The sequence below is a fragment of the Synchiropus splendidus genome, chromosome 3 (genome assembly GCF_027744825.2).
Source record: "Synchiropus splendidus isolate RoL2022-P1 chromosome 3, RoL_Sspl_1.0, whole genome shotgun sequence".
In the NCBI taxonomy this organism is placed as follows: domain Eukaryota; kingdom Metazoa; phylum Chordata; class Actinopteri; order Syngnathiformes; family Callionymidae; genus Synchiropus; species Synchiropus splendidus.
Genome location: NC_071336.1, coordinates 4,979,153 through 5,003,488, shown reverse-complemented (window position 1 = coordinate 5,003,488; position 24,336 = coordinate 4,979,153). Strand labels below are relative to the sequence as shown.

General features: G+C 41.1%; 1 protein-coding gene across 3 annotated transcripts in view; it reads right to left on the bottom strand.

The window, feature by feature from the left end:
- Positions 1 to 24,336, bottom strand: part of LOC128755395 (phospholipid-transporting ATPase ABCA1-like) — a 152,686-nt gene that overhangs the window by 17,087 nt on the left and 111,263 nt on the right. For all 3 annotated transcript variants that reach the window (XM_053858789.1, XM_053858790.1, XM_053858791.1), the window contains exons 39-47: positions 23,662 to 23,785; positions 21,682 to 21,811; positions 20,639 to 20,759; positions 15,548 to 15,610; positions 13,797 to 13,903; positions 10,590 to 10,731; positions 8,645 to 8,779; positions 6,053 to 6,156; positions 2,638 to 2,730 (exon numbers count right to left, since the gene is read on the bottom strand). In XM_053858789.1, the coding sequence (XP_053714764.1) occupies positions 2,638 to 2,730; positions 6,053 to 6,156; positions 8,645 to 8,779; positions 10,590 to 10,731; positions 13,797 to 13,903; positions 15,548 to 15,610; positions 20,639 to 20,759; positions 21,682 to 21,811; positions 23,662 to 23,785 (1,019 nt within the window). The remainder of the gene's footprint in view (positions 1 to 2,637; positions 2,731 to 6,052; positions 6,157 to 8,644; positions 8,780 to 10,589; positions 10,732 to 13,796; positions 13,904 to 15,547; positions 15,611 to 20,638; positions 20,760 to 21,681; positions 21,812 to 23,661; positions 23,786 to 24,336) is intronic.

Here is a 24,336-nt window from a genome sequence, read left to right as displayed (position 1 = left end):
CTAAAGTTAAAGATGGTTGGATTTGCCTTGATTTAACTGCAACTTCTCAGCTGATGTGCCATAGACTGGTTAGAGAATCTTTTCGACATCCAACCCACTCAGTCATACTCTTACAGAAGCAGCCATAAAGCACTGAGTGCCAAGCTCGCCTGCAGAGGGAGTTTATTGGAATGTGCGAATGTCAGCTCCAACAGATTGATCCAGATTTTAAGATGCCACTCTAATTTCAAAAATAAATATATAAAACCTCTCAGGCTCCCGCTTGGATTTACTTTATTGCATTAAGGGCACTCTGCTTTTACAGTATATCATAGTCTACTTAAGCCACATGAGAGCCAGTCTTTTACTGTGTGCTTACTGCAGAACTCTTTGATATGTATGGCATCAATCAGAGTGAAATCCTTGGCAGGGTTGTTTGGTGTCCTTACCGACTGACAAGATTATGGGGTGGCTTCAAAGCTAATTTTATTGCATCTTCAACTTCAATTCGGTGTACTCAACACCGGGGGGGGGGGACCTTCACACTGGCATGGTGGTATACTAAAGCGCAGTTTACTGTTCGTGGTGATTTTTCTCTCTTTCAGCTTTAGCAATCCAAAAGTGGCTGATCTGAGAGCTCCTGCAGTACTGATCTCGCTCGAGGTTGAAGGTTTACTATTTGAAATGAAGTGCACCTTCTGGGCTTTCTGCGGTGGAGAGAGATAGATTGACTTTGGATGTCACCCCAAATCTTCCGACACCAACATCCAACCAGACCACTCTCTGGTGGTTTCAAATTTGCTGCCTAAGTTTGGTGTCCAAAGCACTGAGGATGTTAATCCAGCAAAAAAAAAAAAAAAAACCTATCAGCAATGTAGGCGAGGTAAGAGCTATAGGGGGCAGCACTAACCAGCTCTTGGCTGGCTGGACAGGAAGCCAACTGAGACTGTCAGTGGGAGGAATAAATAAGGGTAATGTGGCGTGAGGGTGGTAGGGGGCGACTTGTATTACATATGATCAATAGAGGCACTGAATGGGAGCACGGCTCCTCATGGTGAGATGCTGCAATGCTTACATGGGCTTCTGATGAAAAAGAGATGAAAACCTCATTCTGCAGGGGCAGGAGGGAGGGCAGCTCCCAAAGCTTTGGGAAGTCAGCCACTCATGCTGCGTGACAACAGCCGACACCACCTGCTTCTATCGTCACTCAGCTGGTAGAACCCCTCCATTTTGCCAGCTGACAGCAGCTTGTGTTTTTATAGCTCACTTTCTATCATAACACTGAAAAAAAAGAAGAAATATTGGAAAAGCGTGGACAGAAAACTTCGGCAATCTAAAGTTGTGTGTCTCCGAGACTGTGTGTGGGGTGACGGGGACGGGTTGCGCAAGCATGTGGCGAGGATAGTGACGAGAAAAGAAAACAGAGACGACAGTCCTTAATTGCCTTTTCAGTCATTAACAGGGTCCCACACCTCATGAAACATTAATTAAAGCAGGCGCTTGCAAAGATCGGCACACTTAATTAGAAATTATTCACTGCATAGCATTGATGGAATGCTATTTCATTTGTTTGTGTGGGTTGGAGTTGAAATACCTGAATTTGAAGAAATAGTCAAAGCTTTTTATGGGGCTTGACCACCTGTCTGACGGAGGGATATTCCTCATTGATCACCACCAGTGTTCATGAATTCCAAGCATCACGTATGTCTGTGAAATATAGGCTTTTCACAGACATAACACACTTTTAACACTTTTTTCATCTGCGATGGACAGAACCTTTGCTCTCCATCTGAAAGTCTGAATGATGCTTTGAAATTGGCCTCTCTCTCAATGAGATACACCGTTTACCTTTACCTCCTTGTTCCTCTCATCCTCAGTTTGAACGAAAACGCTGGAAGGTGTATTCCTGAAGCCAGCCTGTGTTTATGTGTGTATTCATATCCCATCCTTTTACAGTAATCAGTATTTCCCTGCTCATCCTCGGGCATGTGAGACCTGGGTAACATAAGTCATGCTGTGGTAGATAGTGATAAACAGCATTGAAGTGACATGTCACTCACTGTAATCATTATCTGTCTATGGTGGAGTGAGGTCAAGCATCCATTCATCACATTCAACTTATCCAAGGTCAGGTCACAGGGCAGAAACTGGAGCAGAAAGGTCCTGGCTTCCTTCTCCAAAAACATACTACTATTTTATGGAAATCAGGATAACTAAGAGGCTCTTCTGTGGCCTTGGTTTGTCCAGGCGTCAACCGCCCCTCAAGCTTGTGGTAAGATTTGAGAGAGAAACTACCGTTCATATGGGGCGTTAAGCGAGGACGCTCTGACCAATCCTCCCTATATCGAAGGGAGAGAACCAACACCCAGTGCAGGAGACTAGTTTGAGCAAATACCGGTAATATGAAACAAGATAAAATCAAGTTTTTTCTGAATTTTTTGACCCAAGCCTTTTGAAATTGTTCGGCCATTTTAAATAGAGAATAGTTAGAATGTTAACCTTATTGATGTATTGCTGGAAAAACAGAAGGGCAGGCGTAATAGGAAAAAAAATGACTCATTCACATAAGTATCGTGGGAATGCTGTCCTGTAGAGTATGGGTACTTTTCCATTTTATTGAGATGAGGCACACATAGAGACAGAAAGAGGACTCTTTACCTGCTCTTCAGATGCTGGATGCTCCCCAGACACTTGAAGCGGCCATTTACCATTATGGCCATGCGAGTACACAATGCTTCACACTCCTCCATGCTGTGGAGAGACGGAGGTGTAGCTTTAAATATAATGGTTTCAGCTGTAGTTTGCCGTCTTTTTCTTTCTCTACAACAATTACTATTACTGATAAAGCATTACAAAATCGAACATACTGTTTTACTATCCCAAATTGGGGAAAAAAGGCCAAGGATAAACCAAGCAACTGTTCTATATTCTATATTCTTGTTTTGATTGACATAACTGCATTTTGGCTCAAGAGAAAATACCGTAATTTTCGGACATTAGAGCACACCGGAATATTAGCCGCACCATCTTGTTCATACATAAGCCGCACCGGTCTATAAGCCGCAGGTTCAGTAATGGTGTTTGTGGTGTGGACAGGTCAGTGGTGCATGGTCTTAAAAAGGCTTTTCAAAACTAGTTCTGAAAACAGGGTCCAGAATCGAGAGTGAGGAAATAGTGGAAAAAATCTGCTTAATACGGAGCGTCTTGATTTATTCACTCTGCTCTCACAATAGACAAGGTGCAGCTCTGCAGCTGGGATCAAGTCAGCGGCCAAAACCCGACTCGCTTGTGTTCATGTTGGACTGTTGAGCCGTACGCACTTTTTCTGGAGACAGCATCTCACATCTTTTATTCACATTAAAGCCCTCAAAATGCACTGTATCTATCGTTCGCATGCCCAAAGTTCCGACACCATTACCAGTCTTGGTGGCTGCTTATATTCGCCGCGCTGTTGTAAGGAGCTGGGCTCAAACTGCGAGAAAAAAGTAGCGGGTTACAGTCCAGAAATTACTGTACTCCTACTATGCTAACGTTCATCTTATGGTAAAAGAAGTAAAAGAATGTGATCAACAGTTAATGTGTTCTGCTCTTGAAGTACAGTTTGTATTATTATTATTTTTTAATATTAATTAATCCTAAAAAAAAAATGAAATTCAATCAAAGTAGTCTAGGAAAGACATACGTACAAAAGGGTTTTCCCTTCCCTAGTGTTCGAAGCGGGTGTGTGGGTCATCGTTCAGAAGCTCTATTGACTGTATTCTATTCTATTCACTGAATTATTCTGAATTACATTGGATTTCACTTGTTTTATATATTATACCATAGAATAATTTACCGAATTTTCCGGACTATAAGCCACTACTTTTTTGTCGCAGTGTAAACCGCGTGGCTTATACAACAACGCGGTTAATTCACGAATTGTTACTACGGGTGCTCCAATCGATTGGACACCAATTATGAAAGGCTGATCTGTGAATGCCGATCACTGCCTGTCATTGCCGATCACAAAATCCGATCACGTGACAGCCGGCACTCTGATGAAGCGCCACCTGTGGTTTGTGATGCATCCGCTCCTCCTTCCCTCCCTGCCAACTCGCCGCTCGCTTGGCATCAGCATGTCTACTGGGTTTTTTCAGTCTGTCATGTAAAGTTTGCACCTCTGGTCAAGTGCACTATCCGCACTTGCTGTCACAGGGGGATGTCAGCTTGATGATGACTTTGGATCTCTAACTTGCATATCTGCCAGCATTCAAGACAAGTACAAATGGAAGTGAAGTGGAGCTGAGCCTGTGGCTTTAGACAGAGAGCGATAGTTGAGCTTTAATACAACACTTTCATTCTCTGTCCATCTTCAGACCACAAAGAGCATAAGCTTTACAGGATCTGCGTTATTTTTTTCTTTCAACTTTTTTTTTCGAATGACTGGAGTTGCATGACATCTGACTACTGGGAACATCATTGAAGCCTTAAATACGTCTATATACCTATTTCATTAGTGGTTTGACGGTATTACCATGTTTACAAAATCAGATAATATTGACTGAATAAGAGTCAGCTATAAATTTGGGTGATTTTATGATACTAAGTGATATAATGATCACCGCTTCCATGTTCTGATGAGATTACCTTGACGCAACTTTTAACACAATTGAAAATCCAAGTGAGAAGAAGTCCCCATCTGCTGCACTTCCTTATCTAACTCTTCACTTCCTTTTTTTGGAATGAAGTCATTTGTACTTGAGGCACAACCTGTGAAGCCTTTCTGAAGAATGGGGCAATTAGGATTATGACTTTGTAAAACCCCGCAAATCCGCCACTTAACAAAGCAGAAGCACCTGCTCTTGCCACGGACGATTGGCTGCCCCTCAGCCACATTCCCTGGCAAAACAAATGCATTTTTCTATGCTTACTGAAAGGAAACTAGAAAGTGAGAATGATATATTCAACAGTCAACAGCCCAGCATATGATTTATGGACTCCCGCATATCAATGTTGGTAGATAGATATTGGGACTGATTTACTGAAGGTTTGCGATCACTCATTGTACACTCAATTTGTCTCTTCCGAGAGAACAATAATGAGAGATAAAAGACTTTCTTTGGACATCTCATATGTGCTAGATTGTCTTGTGCATATTTGAGATTGATCTGGCAGGCGAGAAATTTTCTCTCTTGCCATCAGTGTGTGGGCTGCTGCAAGTGCTGCTGGGCGTGTGCGACGCTGAGACACTTGAGTCAAGGTGCGGTGTTAGTAACTCGTGAGTGTGCATGACTGCCTCTCTTACTGTGAACGTTTTGCCACAGTGAAAAATCTTATAGTCTGGAAGCATAGATGTTTGACTTTAGATTGACTTTTTCAGGGCTGAATTATTAGCGCTCAAGGAGGCCAATATCAATATTTGTCAAAATGTTGTTTGCATGGAGTCCATGGCCCTCACTTCAAGGTGCATCCCTGCATTAAAACTGCATTGAATTGAGGTCATAAAGGTTTTACTCTCACTCTAACTCACACATCATGGATAATTTCCATATCATGGCTTGGTTATTAATGTACAGGAAATAATCTAATTCGATCATATCAGCTTCCTTTTGTGTTGGTGATTCTCTAAGGGCTCTCCCATATCTCTCATGCTGCAAACCATGAAACATGCAAAGTGTGGACCTGTCTCAGTTATCCTCTTTTAATTTGCACACTCCCTCTCTGCCGATTACCCACATACTGTGGCCTCGTGATGAGAGAAGTTCCAGCTTGCGCAAGCAAATTGGCACATGCAAACAGGAACTTATTAAATCAAGGACCCCTTCAGCAATAATCATCTCTTGAAGAGCATGTTTGTGACAATTTGAAAACAGACTGCATCGGTGAATAACAATTGTAATTGTTAAATTGCAGTGACGCTAGCACTCTGATTTACATTAATAGAAACAGCAGTACTGGAAAGGTCAATGTTCTGCAGAGTTAATATTGGCAGCTGTTTTTAATATTAATCAGGAGCGTAATACATCGTGCATTTGACCCAAATGAATGATTGCACAACGTCAGTTGAGTCTCTGGAGCTCAATGATAAGAATACCTGTGTGAAGTCAGAATCACAGAGCGCCCCTCCTTGATGACACTGAGGATGCAGTCCCACAGAAATCGACGGGCTTTTGGGTCCATCCCAGTGGTTGGCTCATCCTAAAACAAATACAAAAAGAACATTGGAAATGGAGGAGAAAAAAAAAAAGTTTTTCTTTTTTCCAAAATAGCACAAAACATTGTTGATCCAATGCAGCCGTTGTGTCTGTAAATAACCAGATTTATCAGTGGCCTTGAAAATATTTATTTCACCATGACTTTTCTAAACCCTGATTTATATTTTCTAAAAACAATCATTTATATAAATGATGCAACAAACTTTTGGAATGGTGGTTTGGAGTGTTGCACCAAGATGGAATGTGATGATCACAGCCATGAAATGGAACATTAAAAGCACCGTCCAACAAGGTGAGCAAACCACTGTGCTTAGTGATTAGTCCCAGACTGGACACAAACACACACACACCGTACTGAAATGCACACACCTAACTTGTGGAAACAAAGAATACATAAAAAAATAATATAAAATAAACATTTTATGTAATATTTGTCAAAATGGTCTTTATTTTCCACAAGTTTTCATTCTTTTTAGTAATCATATCCACATATTGCATATCTACTCTGAAGCATCTATGTATGCCACATGGATATATACACGGTATTTATGACTCTGTAGCAATAAGATATACATGAACTTTTCTTCTGCTTCTACATCTTTTTTTCCTAGCTACACCTATAACCACATTTGAACACAGGCTAAGTTTGAAACTGTTGACCATGTACTATTTTTCTTGCTGTAACATTTCTGGACTTTCCTATAGCGTGTGGTCTTTATGCTCCTTTTTGCAGAAAAATGCTTTTAATCATTCGGTGCACAGACACACACAAACAGACAGAGCAGCCTCTGCTTCAGGGCAGCTCTGCCCATTCACAATTAGAGTTGGGCGTTAGTTCTCGGTCCAGCGGCTGGTTTGATTCCCGGCCTGCTCCCGTGTCCCTGGGTGAATCCTACAAATCCCAAGAGACATTTCCGTCAGCATGCCTAATGTGGCCCACTGAAAGGATATCTGCACGTGTGCCTCCAGGCCTCTGGAAACCCACTTTGCTCCCAATTTTGACACTGACACCTCCTCACACTCTGCTGCTGTGAATTTGTCGCAAGGCTTTTTGGAGAGCTGCTTCGCCATGGAAATACTTGACATGATTATTCTTTAAATGTTATTCATTATGCTCATCTCATTACATAACTGTGTCTGCATAATGGGATGGAATTCACTTTATAAATATCACAGCGTGTTTTATTACGGCTGGGGAGCAGCATTTTAAGAAGCCCTAATCTGAGCGATTAAATGCAGCGGCTGTGTCGAGTGGTTACTAAACAAAGTGAAATTAGTCAATTAGCTTTGAGAATAATACGGACTGGATGATATTCAACACAAGGACAATAAGTCATTCGAGGTCGTTGAATATACTCCCTCATTATATCACAGACACAGCTGCCTCACACACTCTTTCCCTCGCTCACACAGGCACACACACTGGAGCTGTTCTATCGGATGAAAGGGGGAGTGTATTCAGAGTCATGGCGTAATTAATCTTCCATCAGTGCAAGAAACGATTTTCTCTTAGTTCTAAGTCCTGATGAATGAGACTCTAATCCGTGCAAACACAATCTATGTGCACCACCTTTTACTCCTGAAATTGCCTGAGAAGAAGAAAAGTTAAATAAAACCCTGCAGATTTTGCAGTACAATCAATTGCACTGCGTGGAGCTTCATCTGGAATGGAAGGGGCATTCATATAGAAAAACAGATTCCACAAGACAAGATAATTCAGTGAGAAACAATTTGATGGGGGAATGAAAAACACTGCAAAATATTAATGTGCAGAAGTAATGAAATGGTTGTCATTGTACCGGAAAGACTACGGCATTAAGGGATATCTGTAGACAGTGAAACATGAAAATATTTCATTTTGTTGTGAAATGTTTGATGATGATTTCAAAATGCAAAACAACCTTTGTTCTAAAACACCAAGCGGAAATACATTTCTTATCAATATTCCAATATTTATATTTTGATTATATTATATAATATATTTTGATACATTAAATTTTATTATACTATCATATAACGTCAAAGACTTTTAATGGCCTGGCTGTTCATGAATATCAGCATTTCACAAAATTCTGCCTTTTTATTCATTCATCTATTTTTTTGTTTCCACAACAATCTACTTTGATTCCTGTTAAAGTTATCCATCTGATCATTGAAGGTTCAAGTCACTTGACCAAATTGGGCACTGGTGAATGGGATTCATGAATGAGAGCTCCTTCTGCAGCAAAGAGCGATCATCGTAGCCATAACACAGGCTCATCCTGACAAAGTTCATGAATGAAGTTATTGATCATGAGGCAACTGTGAATGCCAGTTGATTCATTACATTTTGTATCTCAATCAAACTCAGAAGGAACTTATCTGTAACTAATTCATGTTTTTTGTCATTCATTTTTGTTACTTTTTTTAGAGCAAAGATCACCTGCACAAACACAATATCTGAAAGATACATTCAATCCACCTCATCTTACCAGGAATATCACAGGAGGGCAGCCTATCAGGGCAATAGCAGTTGAGAGTTTCCGTTTGTTTCCGCCACTGTAAGTCCCTGCAGGTTTGTTTGCATATTTGATCAGACCCAATTTCTGGATGCCCCAATCTGCTACCTGATGAGGAAAGAGGAAAATGGATCGAACAAGAGATTCAGTTTCACAAAGACCTCCATTCACACACTTTGCATTTGACTGGAGTTCATTATTTAACTCAAGGACGTCCAAAGCGGTCGTCCAGGGCCACAGTGGGTGCAGGTTTTTGTTCAACCTAACTCGTGCACACAGCTTCACCAACCATGTGTCTGAAGACTGTAATAAGTTGATCGTGAGTCTGGTGCTGCTTGGACAGGCCTGATCTAAATGGCTGTGGAGGAGTAGATTGGAAGACCTAGCAGCAACTTGAGCCCCTTCATCTGAGCTTGAAATCATAAAGTACAGCTGCTGAGGCTCTTACCGGTCTGCAGTGATCAGTACCTTTCAAGAGGTTAGAAATGAGTAGCTGTGTGGCTACAGTTTACACTATTGTTCAAGGAATCTGTGTTAAACCAGCAAGTGGTCTTGTAAGTACCTCAAAGTATCTTGGCCGATAAAGACATCTTAGTCAGTGATCATTGGACATTTTTTTTGTAGAAGCCATTGCTTTGCATGATCTATTCAGGGGGGATGCCAAGGTAAACATTTGCCAGTGTCTTACGAAATACAAGTGATGAGCCCTGACGGGTGTTTCTGCCCTTCCGTCAGAGGCCTGGTTCACATAATTACTAGACTTGTATTCCCACGATGGCCGACTGTGTCCTTCCATGTGTTTAAGCTCGGCAGCTTTCAAGGACGAAGCTTGACAGCTGGCATCGCGGTTAGACCTTCATCACCACTGCAGAGCTTCACTTGCCTCCCCTCTTTTTCAACAATCAGCCAAATTGTATAAATCCACCGAGGCTTGAAGGACATTGTTCAGGGCTACCAGTTTCATTCAGAGAATATTCAACAAAATTCATGAAGGAAAATGTGTCACTTTGTTGAGAGGACACACCGTCCACAGTGAAATGAGGTAACGTCATCAGTGCAGAAATGCATCACAGATGAGATGTTGGGCCGTTGGCGATCGATTTCAAGTCAACACTCTTTTGATCTGGCTGTCACACAGTGCAGGGGCAGAACTGGGAGGCCACACCGGGCAGATGAAACCAGCGGGCATGCTAAATAACGTAGTATGTTAACCCAAAGAGGCAGTGTTTCTACAGCCATTCAATATGTAAAGCTTCTTGTATGAAGACAATGAATCACTCACATGCACACTTGGACATGCCCTACATATATATATTTTCATTGGCATCAATAAATAAATCTGATCAGAAGACGTTTTCTTTCACTCACCAAATAAATTTGGTGAGTCTGCAAAGCAACATTTTGAATCATGGAAACACTTGCCACTTGTATAACAGTGAAACTGGCCCTTCAAATGCATCAACACAGCCATTAAGGTCTAAAGAGCTGGTAATAAAAGAATGTACACCTCGAAGTTTAAATGTCCAAGCTTTACCCTGTTATGTGATGTTATGACTTCATAGTGGTCTCAGGTGTGAACAGTTATGTTCAACTTGATGTTATTGCTCACACATTATGTCAGCTTATTTGTTTTTTATAATGCACACGGCCACTGGAAAGGAACCAAATCCTGCACAGGGTTCGACAAAATTATTTTCAGAACATCAGTTTTATAGGAAGGTCGGTCGATAGTTCGCTTGCTTGTCAAATCCTAACCCAGAAGCCTCACCACTAATACAACTGCAGTCAGACTTGACCAAGAAGTCAGGGCAGCAACGTGGGGGTCAGAGCAAAGCCCGTCTGGCCAGTCCCAAGAATTTGAAGACATTGTTTTTTTGAAAAAGCAGGGAGTTTAAAGAAGATTGAATGCAAATCTTACCATTTTGACTTCTTTCTCAGGCACCCCACGTAATCTGGCATAAAACTCAAGGTGCTCCTGACCAGTCAGAAGATCATTGATCGCGTCAAACTGTGGACAGTAGCCCATGTTCTGATGCACGTCCCTCATTTCAGTGCGTATGCTGGAAAAAAGAGAAAAGAAAAGAAATAAACAACAATTGATATCTCAATTTATGAACAAAAATGTGGTCTTTCTACAACAGATGTCATTTTGAAATATTGTCATACATATTTAAAATAGTACAAAAGAACCATGAAAAGCACATGAATTGGGCTGAACCTTGGAAGGAGCTGTGGTGTCTGGACCCAAGACCATGCCTATCCAAAAATGAAATGAACATGACAAAATCAAGAAGATTTAGCGACTGCGGACCTCAGGTACAGAGGGCGTGCAGACACAGGAATGTGGCCTGTGCTCTTTTCCAAAGCAAATTCAGAGGAAAGGAGTAAACATTTGGAAATTTGCAGTGCTTTCTTAGGGGGCAGTTTGGGATGTGCACAGCATTGCATTCATTAAAAGCACCATCACATGACAATTACTGTCACCACACTTTCTGATTCTGCAATACTAGACGTATGTAAAAGGGCTGTTGTTTTGGCCCTCTCCCGCAATGCCGATTCATGACAAAACACAGGTCTTGCACAGCTAACTTCACCAGACATGGGACTCCAACAGCGCACATGACACAAGATATATAGCACAACAAAGAAAAAAGGGTCCTTCAATACCCACACTCCTTGCACCGTGGTTTGACAAAATGACCCAAAATGATCCTGCAAGCACCACATATGAAAGTGACAATTGTCAAGAGAATGGAAACATCTGCTCGCGCTCCTCTCATCTTCTGTCTGTCATTCTTCTTGCTGATACACTGAGTGGATAATGTGTTGTAAACAGATGTGTGGGCATCTTTACATCTGTTTCTCTGTCTACCTTTTAAACATTCTGTCTCTGCAGGTCTGTGGGGCTGTCCAATTCAGCTCAATACACTCATGGTTTCAAGACAGCTTTCCTCTTTGTCATAATTACATCACTCTGAAATTGCCAAACCCTTTCACACATGAAGATTGAAGATGAATGGATATTGCACATTGAGTCTCGGCTCATGGCTGAGTGCTTTGTGGATACTATAAAAGAAATAAATAAATAAATATCTGATTCGAAGAAAAGTTGGAGACTGGATTTGGGTCCAGTTTGTTCCGGTATCATTGATTGACTTTTTCTTTTTTTGTTTTTGTTTTTTTTTTCATTACACTGATATGTTCCTCTCTTGCAGAAAGTCATGGTGATGGCCGACCCAGAATTGAATTACTGAATTGATTTAATTCAAATTACAAACGTCTGCTGAATACAGGGTAGAACAACGTGGTTTAACCCTTTCACGTTGTATACACTTGTGCAACTTACAAGCAGTTCGGACTGGTTAAGGAATTCAGGATTGTCAGTCCAATTGTAGTCCCTGATTTGTGTTGAAGCAGTTGAATGCAAGACTGTGGTGCTGTTCAGGGACTCGACAGATGAAACGATCGGAGGCCCTCATTGTCACCTCATGATCTGAGTACATCTGGTCAGTGGACACTTCACTGGCCCAGGCAGAAAGTGCATTATCGGAAATAGCAGACTCAGATGCACAAGGATTGCCACATTGTGTGGTACCTATTACAGAAAGTCCCTGGCTCTCCAGCAATCCTCTTTAAAACAAGTGATCACGATGGACTGATCTTGAAGGCCACGTCTGTGAGCTCATTTGGACAGATGCATGGTTCGATCAAACCAAAGCATTGACTCAATAATTATGACTGTCATTATGGAGCATTTGAAGTAGTGAAATAGATCTAACACTAGTATTAAGAATAAAAGTCTCCAGACACTACACACTGTTTTGTGTTGGTGTCAGTTTCCACAGCCAACAAAGTTAGGATTCAATGCTTATGATGCTTGTTCACAGCTAAGTCTATACAGTCTATGATTATTAAATACTCCTGTATCCATGGGACATTTCACAGACTGACTTCCTGTCTGAACTATTTTCTTTACCCTGCCAGCAGTGTGAGAAAGCAGGTCAATGCAGAGGGGTAAAATCTGGGCAGTCAAATCTGGATCAAAAGAACTAGCAGCAGAGGAGCCTGAAAAAGGACTCTGCCATCCTTCTTTTGGGGTGAAGCGCCCGATGACACGCGATCACCAATGTCTGACAGTCTTCTGGCTATCAGCTACAGTCATAATAGCAGTGATCAAAGGAAGTTGTAAATGTGCACTAATTGAATAAAAAAATGGACTGATATTATAGAATTGGTATTATTATTCAAACAGAATGAAATTTCTAGCAGAGTTTAATACATACAAACATCATCCATTCACCACTGCTTAGTCCTGATCAGGGTTGCGGGGAGTCTTGGAGCCCTTGACAGGTTGCCAGGGCACAAACACACACACACACACACACACACACACACACACACACACACACACACACACACACACACACACACACACACACCTAGGGGCGATTCTAGAGTGTCCAATGAGTGAGCATGTTTTTGGGTGTGAGAGGAAACCGGAGTACCCTGATAAATCCCATGCATACATGGAGAGAACATGCAGGCATGCATTCATTATTATTATTATTATTTCCTCCTTGAGCAAGCCTTCGCTCATCCCTGAGTTTCGTCCCAATAAAAACTACTGAAAATCTCGCCACAAAGGAATCAGCAGCATAAAGTTGGGAGAGGTGCTGAAACAAGGCGAACCTGTTTGTTCCTTGAAAACGGAGGAGAACTGCTGCTGCCAACATATTTTTGGCTCTTATAGTTTTTTAGGACTCTGTAAGCTACTGAGGGAAGTAAACAAGGTACACATCTGAGATGTGAGGAGGAATCCAATATGTGCAGGAGGATCAAGCATCAGAAAGAGAACAAAGTCTTGAGCTTTTCTGAAAATGGTGAAAAATCATGACAGAAGTGAAGTTAAAAAAAGGTACAATGCACCACAAGTCTGAACACCTGGGCAAAGAAGGCAAAAAAAACGAGGTTAAAAAAACCCAAAACAAACAAAAAAAAAACCTTTGTTAGAGACTAGAAGGAAAAAGAAAAATCCCGGCTGCAGCTCCTTGGCCGTCTGAGCAGCCTTCCTGGGTGGCTAATTATGATGACTTACTCTGTGCACTGGAGGGACTTTGCAGCTCACCTGTATCCATTTAGAAAGGCCTCTCCGCTGGAGACTGGGATGTCTCCTGTCAGCATCTTGAAAGTGGTGGTTTTCCCAGCCCCGTTGATCCCAAGCAAGCCGAAACACTGCAGAATTGAGAAAAGAGAACACTGGATCATCAACTGTTATGAGATGGCTCTTGCTTAAATTTGAATGTTTACATTTCAATTAGAAATAAATGCTTAGTTATGAACTTCAACAACTGCTTTAAAATAGATGCCATCCAAAGTTTCACATTCTGATTTTTTAAGGAACTAAAATGTCCGAAACAATCACTGTACTGTATTATTTTATTTTGTTTTTTTAATGGCGATCTGAGATGTGAGATGAAAAACTAGAGAGAAATGTTCATGTATGAAGGCTCAAAAGATCCTGTACTGACAAAACGCCAACTGCTGTTGTCCATTACTGATGCCAAAATATTGAACAAATCCCATTGCTGGACAAGAAACTATAAAAGGGCAAACATCCCTCAAGCTACTAGGATTCCTCCGCTCACATAAATATTAGATTCCTGTCATTCATTGATTGACCCATTCTTGAAAATGCAAAGAGGTAGGATAAGCTTGATGTAAATAACGCATGGAAATGCAGTGTGTGATCATCAGAGATGCGTGTGAGTCAGAATACAGCTGGCATTTACAATGGAGCTTTGAGTAAACAGAGGTAGAAAGGATGGGTGGCAGCGTAAAGCCACCGAAGCACGGACGCTTGTCAGCATTAGAGATTACCTTAAATCTTCTGCTGATTCTGGGTTGGAGAGTTTGCATGTTTAATGTATGACAAACATTGTGTTCTGTAGACCTTTTTTTTTTTTTTTTTTTAACAGATATCTTTTTGTATTTCGAAGATTTGGTCCTCTCATTCCTCTGCTCATCACAGATGACTGCTCTGGCAGAGACGTCTGCCTGTGGGTTTCCTTGGCAGTATTATAAAGGAATCAAACAAGGAAGATAAGAAGCTTACAGCAACTCCTTACACCTTATTTCCAACACTGCTTGGAAAATATTTCCACAAGATTAAAATTTGGTTGGCCTAGCATCGCTTATGTGACTCAAAACACAATGTTCTCAGCCGATCCTTAAATGTATCCAATATTTAGGAAATTAGTATTTTTAAGCTGGTTTTCCCATCGATTAAGGTGACATGTTGACATGTTGAGGTCACCTTTCACTAAATTACTGCATCGACAAACTATCACATGGGATGGCTTTGGCTCCCGGGACCTGCGATTGACATACGCGTCAGAAAATTAAAGTAGGAACTAAATACAAGCACCAGAGTCAGTAGGGCAGATGGCAGATTTGATAAAAGCTATTTATATTATGGTCATACTGTGGGCATGAACTCTACGTACAACTCATAATGAGATCAGATTAGTTTGATCACCTTCAAACATTTTGGCTACGCTTTCAAGTAATACTACAGTTTAGAAAAGCATGAACAGTTTTCATTTTCTCTTGCGATACAAAGATCTGGCCAGATGACTGTTAATGGGAAAGGTATTTCCAAAAGATTGCCAGTAAGATCTTTCTCATGCGGTAATGGCGTTGTACTGTAGTTCATTCAAGGAATTGTTCTCCAATTCTCTGTTGCGAAATCATAAATGAACAAGATGAAGATACCAAGTGACATTCCATCCATAGTGTATGCTGAATACATAAAGTCACTGCCGAAAGCCATATAATAAACAAGAGTGTGCTTGTGTTATCCAGGAGAATTGGGCTCACCTCGGCTGCCGGCACACCGACACACAGCCTGTCCACCGCAGGGGTGCTCTTCCCAGGGTAGACCTGCAGCGATCAGACAATAAAATGAATCAAACAAGCAGCGAGAGGAATGGAAATGTGTAGAGCGGGCTGGGAGAGCGATAGTAACTCCGAAATGAGAATATATGAGGCGGCTCAGAGTGGAGCAGCAGGGAAGAAGAGCGAGTCCGTAAGTAAGTTGAGATATTTCAACAAGAGTGGTAATTTGCAACATTTACGGCATAGATGGGTAGATGGGTCCAGAAAAGACAGGAGACCGAATAAGAGAGACAGTGGACATAAATATTTTAGAACGTATTCCCAAGTTTCGACTTGCAGCTCCATTGCATGACTCTTTTTTATTTATTTTATTTTAGTTTATTACAGCGAGTGCACAAGGGATGAGAAGTTGAACACACATTGAAGCATGTTTTGATTAAAATCACCATGTTTGTGAACAGCTAAAATATACTGCGAAGTACACATACATAATGTAAACAGAGACATGCCAAAGCATGTTGGACATCATCAGATAAATCAATACACTCTGCTGTTGCGCAAGTTGAGAACAAATGACGCCTGTTAAGCCATAGTAAAGAATGTTTCTATTTATTTATTTAATTTTATTTTTTTTATTCAAGCCTGCCTGTTTTGTATGTTATCAGTTGATTTTGTCATGTTTACCAAAATGCATTATCATGTGTCTCTGCTGAATGGTGTCACTCCTCACAACATTTAGGCGTTAGTTCCACGCTTAAGTCCATCTATGCAAAATGGCTGATCATGTCATTTCACAAGCAAATTTGGATACACTCCCAGGTGAATCTTGACTTTCTCTAATAAAAGGAAATGCATGAAGCATTAACCAAAAGAATTTGATTGACTATGTATATGATCACCAGCCACACACACACAACCTTCTGACTGCCATGGATGCTGCATGCGATGACATCACAGCAGATCCATGCAGAGGGTGCAGAGGACACTCTAAAAGATGCTTTCCATGCTGCATTGCAGGAGAAGATACTTGTGATGTGGATGACAATTCGTTGCCCAATCTTCAGGAACTTTAGGTGTAGGAAGAGAGCACTGTAATTCCTGCAACACGACATGCACTTTCCCCCAAAGATTGCCCAGTGTTCATATTACCACTTATCTTGTTGTTTTATCCTCTTTGTGCTCTGCAGTGCTCGCTTTTCCTTTCTGTATCAATTGTGCGGTCTGTCCAATAAAAGCGTGAATGTGCATCGTGTCCAGGATCTTGCTATCACTGTTTAATGACAGCATAACTGAGCAATTTGACTGTCTTGTCCGTACACAATGACGCAAGGACTTGACATTCTGATGGCACTCACATGTTCAATGCCACAGAGAGATTTACTTTTGAGAGATGGACTAAGGGTCTTGAGAAGGAGACGGGATTTTGCAGGCAATCCATGGTGTTGTGCGATTTGTACTAATTGTTTTTAGAAATGTATGTAATGTTTTGCCAATAACAATGATGATTCGAGAAATGTACCACAGCAACTGAGAAAACCAGGAACATACTTCAAAATTACACTTGTCAACTTTGCTTTTCACTGAACATCTTAAGCAGTGCCAGCACATGATGAACTTAGATAAATGCATTTACAGACTTAAAATCATTATTGGGTTCACCGACCTACAATTATTAATTGACCAGTCTGTCTATTATTTATTACTGTATATTATTTACATATTAATTTATTATTTTTAAATCACATACTTAATTATTACGCCTGATGTTTCCCTGGGTCAAAGTGATATGGACCGAGATAAAAGTATGAAAACTCAACTCATTTTATTTTTATTTTTTCCTGAAAATTTGCGCTCCTTGGTTTAAGCGTATGCATTTGTTACCGGACAATCCCAGACATTGATGTAAAACCTATACATGAAAGCTATGTTTGTACGGGAAAGACCCATAGACTGGTGTCGCCTCACATTGGGTCCAGAAGAATCAGGTTCACACCATTACACACTCATCAGTTGTGTTTGTTGCAGTGCATTTGTGTGCTTGCATTATTAGTATTATTAATAGTAGTATTATTAGTGTTACATCTACATTTAAAATGAATGTTTGAAAGCAAGTCATTACAAATTTGCGGTCAAGGTGTTCGCCCTCAACACTCCCTGAACCCTGCCAATCAAGAGCTTGTGTTTCTTCTTTAAATAGAGCACACAGAGAAGCACCCTGCTCATGAATTTATCCAACATGTCAGTAACCGTTCAACATTTCTCCCGTTAATGTGTTCAAATAGTCACACACGAAAACAGACACTGCTCATTAAACACTAGGACGTACGACGGGTATACTTCAGAGGAGGTCTCATATTTAGCTATAAGAAGCCCCACTGTTGCGAAAACACAAGCAGATAAAAAAAAAGAAAAAAAAAAAACTTCACTGAACAAACAATGACTTTGCATTGGTGTCACAGTTGGCAGCTTAATTTTTTATTTTATTTTTTTTTTTTTATGGAAGCAGCCTTGCATGGAACCATCAATCTTCTGGCGCCATCTGGAAGCTTCACTCTGCACTTTTCAACCTGGATTGTGCATCAAACTTTTTACTGATAGTTTGCAGTGTGGCAGTCACATCAGAGCTATGGGAACATGTATGAAGGAAGGCAATTATAGGCTAAGTCCCCTATGACTGGAGTCTCATGCGACTCTTACGATACGCTGACAGATGTTTTATCGAAGAGACGGCAGCTGAGAGGATGAGCTGGAGGCACTGGGACAAACCTGAAATACAGAATTAGGTTTGGAACTGAGCAAACTGCGGCTGTAATGTAGAAGTCAGTGCCATCTGGTATGTAAATAATCTGGTGCAACTCACAGGGGTAAGCTTGCGTCCACTTTTTATTGAAGGATGTAAACTTCATTCTAGAGCTTCAACTTGTGACAAATTTTTAACTAAAGTAAATTTAAATCCAAATCACAAAACAGTACATTCATCTTTCTTATTGGTTCATAGTCCTTTCAAATTCATGTTTCTGTTTGAAAGTTTCTAATGTAATGACCGTTCAAAAACCATTGGAAAGAAATTTACATTTTCAAGGTCTCGTCTTGGAATCAACTGCAATATTCATTCCTCTATTGTCGCTGAAGAACTTTGGCTGCTTTGACAAGACCACTTAAGACCAGCAGTTGAAGTGCAACTCTTCTGCTCTGTAAAAATGCGAGCGTCCCTTGACCCATATGCTGGTGACTGAATAATGAGGTTTCACTGTCAGAGCTCAGATGGAATCAACCTCTTTAAAAATTAAGTGAGGTTTCATTGAAACAGTTATTCGAAGCCATGCCACCACATCATTGCTGTACACACACTCTCTTAATGAACCTTATTTGCATCACAGTCAAGAGGGGAAAACGAAGAACTTGGCGAGTGACAAGCCGGCTGCAAATGCAACAGTTATGTAAACAATACCTGGGTTTATTTGCCCGCTGTGCTTGAATATTTCAGTTACAGTGAGTTCTGAAACAGTTTCTCCTATTATAAAAGACACCATTTCTGCTGTCAATTTTAGCAACAGTGAAGTCACAGTGCCTCACCACTCATGAATCATTCTGTGTTACATTTTCATTTTTTGGAGTTTGTAAAATAGTAGAAAAATATTTGAAATTCACACTTGGATAAAAGTGCATTTATTGAAAATATAACAGAAAATGACTAGTCAAAGTAAATGCACGCTTGGAGAATAGAATTGAACTCACTACTCTCTGAAGCTGTTTCCTGATGAGGAATGTAAGTAAACAAAGTAGGTGGTTAGAATTTTTGTCTGTTTAAATGAAATGCAACGGAGTAAAGAACATATCTTAATTAGGAATATGTGAAAGTTGTGAAAATTTTAGAGGGGTATAGCAAAAGTATTTTTACTTCGTTTAATTAAGAAAAAAACATTGCTAATACAAACAAGGTAGTGGATGCGTCAGGATCAATAGTCAAAGATTATTTTTGCCAAATAAAACAGTTGCACACTGTGTCAATATAGTTCACCTGGCAACCAGAGAGATTCAATGGGTCATCGTGTTAGAAAATATAAAAATGAAAATGAAAACCTCATGGCTGGTTTCAATGACTTGTAAATCGCTTGCTATGAGAGCATTTCATTTTGACTTGGAGCTCAGAAGAAACCCGTTTGTTGAATGAGATCGACTTAATGATCCAAACTAGAAAAAGCCCGCACAGACAGAATTCACTAGGTGTAGAGCAGGTTTCAGAGATGCAAACCTCCGTGAAGCCTTGATTGATTAGAGAGCAAATACTAATGCAGGCAAGCAGTTGGGTCACGTAGCACAGCACTCCAGTTCTGAGCAGCAGGAAGAGGAAGAGCCTGAGTAGGAACGTGACAAATGATTGATGGAATGTCGATTGCAGCAGAGAAACGTCCAGATTTATGACAGGACTCAGCCTGTGGCACATGGCCACCGATGCCGTGCGCCCATTGATCACTTTGTTATCTGCAGCCCAACTGAATGAGGCACTGCCGTGGTGGGAGGCAGCGAGGCACAGCAGGAGGAGACCTTCTGCCACTGCACTGCTGTTCTTTAGCCACCATATATCATCATGAGCCGTGAGGGAGTGGGGAAACAAACACTGTGCTACTTGTCACTTCAGACAGTTTCACTCATACCAAATGCATTCTTTGATCAAGTTCACAGATTTATTTTGACCACTGACGGCATGTTATGGTCATTGTCAAAGTATATTTTGAAGAATTACTTTAAATGTGACCATTTACTGGACGGAAGGGAAAAATAAATATCAAACCGATAGCCTATGCTCAACTTTGCACAGTGAATAATGGAAGGAGAAAAGAGGGGAAAATAACATGCTGTCCATAAATACACATGAATTAGAATCCGGTAATAAAGCTGTCTCAAAATGTTTTTATAGGCACATCACTGTAAAGTGCATCTGGATGCGTTCTTTACAAGGGGATCCATTGAAACAGTCAAAACAAAAACCTTCATGACATCACAATTGATCACAAGTGGCCATTGCAGTCATGGTTTTCATTGGAAGGAGAGAAATCCTGCGCACAGTACCTTACTGAGATCAAGGATCCTTAAGAGGTCATTCTGGGCACTGCCCTCATAAACCCTCTGTCGTTCTCGAGCTACATCTATATCTTCCTCCTCTGCAGACAGTAACTTTGAAGAAAGCAGCCTGAAAACAGAGCGAATCACAGTTGGCACAACACCTTCCATTACAATTAACACAACTCTGCATGGGAATTATCCAGGTCAAAGTTCAATTTCTGTGAAAAGTTTCTTGGTAATTTTGCACTGATCTTAAAACCTTGGTGAAAGTTTCCATGACAACCTTTCTAAGCTAAGGCATATTTGCAGAGCTCAATCAATTTTCTGATATTTAAGGCAAATGACGAAGCGAATACATGGGCAGACGCATCAGTGCACTAGTTGATATACACGCTGCCTAGTGAGTGGACAAATAAATGGGGAGGGGAATATATTCATTGGATTGGTATTGGATAACAGGTTATAGGTATACATGAAAAAAGAAGGGAAAAATTGCAAGATCACTCAAGATTCAGTATCATGCAATTTGTAAGTGACTGGCAAGTGGGTTGGATGAACACTTCAAAACGAATGAAAAATACGCTGAGTAGGAGGGAAGGTTGGGAGGAACTTACAGAACACAGCCAGTCTGAAAACTCTGATGGTTAGTGGCTGGGTGAATATTAAAGACCTTAGGAAAAAATGGGGCTTGAGAACTACTTTTGAGGCGACAAACTAGTCGTCACACTGCATGAAAATTTCAGGTCATCTTGTAATGGAGGTTGCAGGTTGAATGACCTCGCAATGGGTTATCATTGGGACATGGGATCATTTTCACACATACTGTACTGTCAAACCTTGTGATCTGCTCTGGCAGAGTGTATGTCTCACTGTGGGCATGTGGCTTAATGAGGACAGACTGTCGGACAAACATTTATAATCTGTCAATATACAGTACATCTACATTTTTATCATGCGAATCGGTTGGAACTCAGAATGCATATGAAAATAAGTGTTTCCACAGAGAGAGTTTCCACATTTTTCAGGGTTGAAAATTCTCGTGCTCCTACCGAGGTTTGCAGAAGAACTTGTACTGAATGAGAATGGTAATGGAAAACATGACAACCCCCACTATGGACATGGCGCAGAGGTTCTTTCCCACCATGTTCCAGCTTAGTGGGTCCTCAAAACGGTCCTCACCTGAAACACATAAAGAAAGAAGGCTGCATCAGTGGCTCGACAGCCACCAGCGTGGGGACATTAGCAGAAGCTAGAAACGTGCACGCAGCTGATCACCCAATTAGGCTTTATTGATAAACTTAGGAAGCCCCTCATAAAAGCAGACAAGCCTTGTCTCATCCCTGCACAAAGTTCAGAAATATTTTTTCTTAAAGATGGTTTGCATTCAGTGTTTGTAAAATGATGGTTTAAAATATCACTTGGCCTTCCAAAACTGCAGTGAATGGTGTCGTGTGGTGAGCCTGTTGACGTCCCGCGTGCTTTGAAGTTGAAGCCTCCTTTGGCTAATCAACACAAATGCTAAGCAGTGACAGCCCAGTACTCTAATCATTTTCACTTCTGCCTTTCTTACCGACGCCTCTCAGTATCTTCAAGCTCTCCAGCCTGAGGGGGGACATTGACGACAAGAAAAACACTCTCATTCTTGTACTCTGGTAAATAGCCCCTTCTTCATGCGAGCACTTTTAAGTTGTGATTGCTTTTTTTCCTCCTGATCTCTGCTGCCACTACAAACGATCCCCCAAACCACCATTTCCTGCTCCATCTTGCCATAGATAAGAGGCCTCTTTTCCTTTCATGTCTCGTTTCACCCCTTTGCAGTTGCCTCAATCCCAGCTTCACCTCTATCTCCTCATTCACTTGACTCAACTGCTCCCATCTAAATGTAACACTGCCTGCATTTGCGGATGAAGTGGATATCTGACAGTCATAGTGACGCTTTGACATTTTTTTTTGCCAGGTGGAATGACAGATCATTTCCTTTGGTAATTAGCCCTGAGAAAATTTGAAGCTATTGTTGGGCAAATTTGGCTCAGGTGGAGGAAACTGTGTCCCTGACCAGAGTCATCTTGTGGCTACTTCTATTGTCAGCCCTATTTCTACTGTGTGCTCGACCCTTTTACCAGAGCAGTAGCTAGCATAGAAGCTTGGCATTTGCTTAATATCTGAGTGATATGACTGACATGACAGATTTCTTGAGCAAAATCAAACATCTCAATCAATAATCATTTCGGAGCGGAATCATTTCAAGTGTTCAGAATGAGTTTCCTCCTCAGGGTGACTGGGCACTCCCTCTGTCAAAAGGTGAGGAGCTCGGTCATGTGGGAGGAGGTCAGAGTCGAGCCTCTGCTCCACCAAATCCAGAGGAGTCAGCTGAGTTGGCTTGGGCATCTCTTTCAGATGCCTCCTGGTCGCTTCCCTAGAGAGGTCTTCTAGGCATGCCTGACAGGGGAGAGGCCATGGGGAAGACCCAGGACACGTTGTAGGGACTATGTCTCACGGATGGCCTGGGAACGCCTCAGAATGCACCGAGAAGGAGGAGGTGTGTCGGGTCAGGAGGGCCTGGGCATGCCTGCCCAGACTGCTGCTGTTAGTACTTGCAACACTAAAAAGGCGTTAATGTTCTGGCAGCGCGAATAAGACAAAAAATTCTGCCAACAGCATTCACAGTCAGTGAAGGGATTTCAAAAGTCCATCATGAAAAAGCATTGCAGGAAGCCATTTTCTCCTGTCCACTATCATATTGAAGTCACAAAATTGGTGCAACATTATTGCAAAATGACTGTTTGCATATTACAACAAATAATATACGGTAAGCGAAGCTAATATTACATTTCACACAACTAACCCGCAAGTAGTACTACTGTACTTACTATAACCAATAAGCCTTGTTCGAGTTGTGTGTGAGTACTCCTAATATAGGACTGCAGAGATTCCATAAAAAAGCAACCGAGTCACACATATATTGGGCTCCATGAATAATGCAGGGCTCTGCCTCTCTCGCAAAAAGAGTAATGACAGTGTCCTCTCACCAAGGCTGCTGAAGAGCGTGGCCATTGCCTGGTTCTTGGCCATGTCAATTAGGCCCCGGCCCAGACAGAAATGAGGGAAAATCAGCAGCACCTGCTTCACAATGTTGTTGATGTGGGACACATTCTGTGGAGGACAAAGACTAATACATTAGCATTAAGCAGAAGAAAAGATTGGTTACATTAAAACAGGAAAGGGATGTGTGTAATGACTTCTTCGTCACAATTACCTTTTAATTCATAGATTAAACATATGTTGATTAAAAACACACGTATAGCAAAGGCAAGCAAAGTCTGTTTCATTCTGAACTCATCATGGAGAGAATAGCAAATGCAGAAGACATATCCTCTTGTCTGTCACACAACATTTTCCATCAGTGGATGCCACAACAAAACAGCCTCCTCCACCTTACCCTACCTTGTGCAGGGATACTCCTTTTCATATTATCCTTTGTCAAATCCATCGACCTTAATGGTTGTCTTCATTTTCTTTTTCTTACCTGGTACTTACATTTCAAACAATCTTGTTCCAAAATATTCTCTCCTCTTAATGTATCCAAACCACCCGTTGTTTGGTCTCCATAACTTTAACACATGACATGACATGCTATTCTTTCTTGGCAAAATACCTTTGACACACCTTCATGGTGTAAGTTACCATCATGCAACCGATCCCTT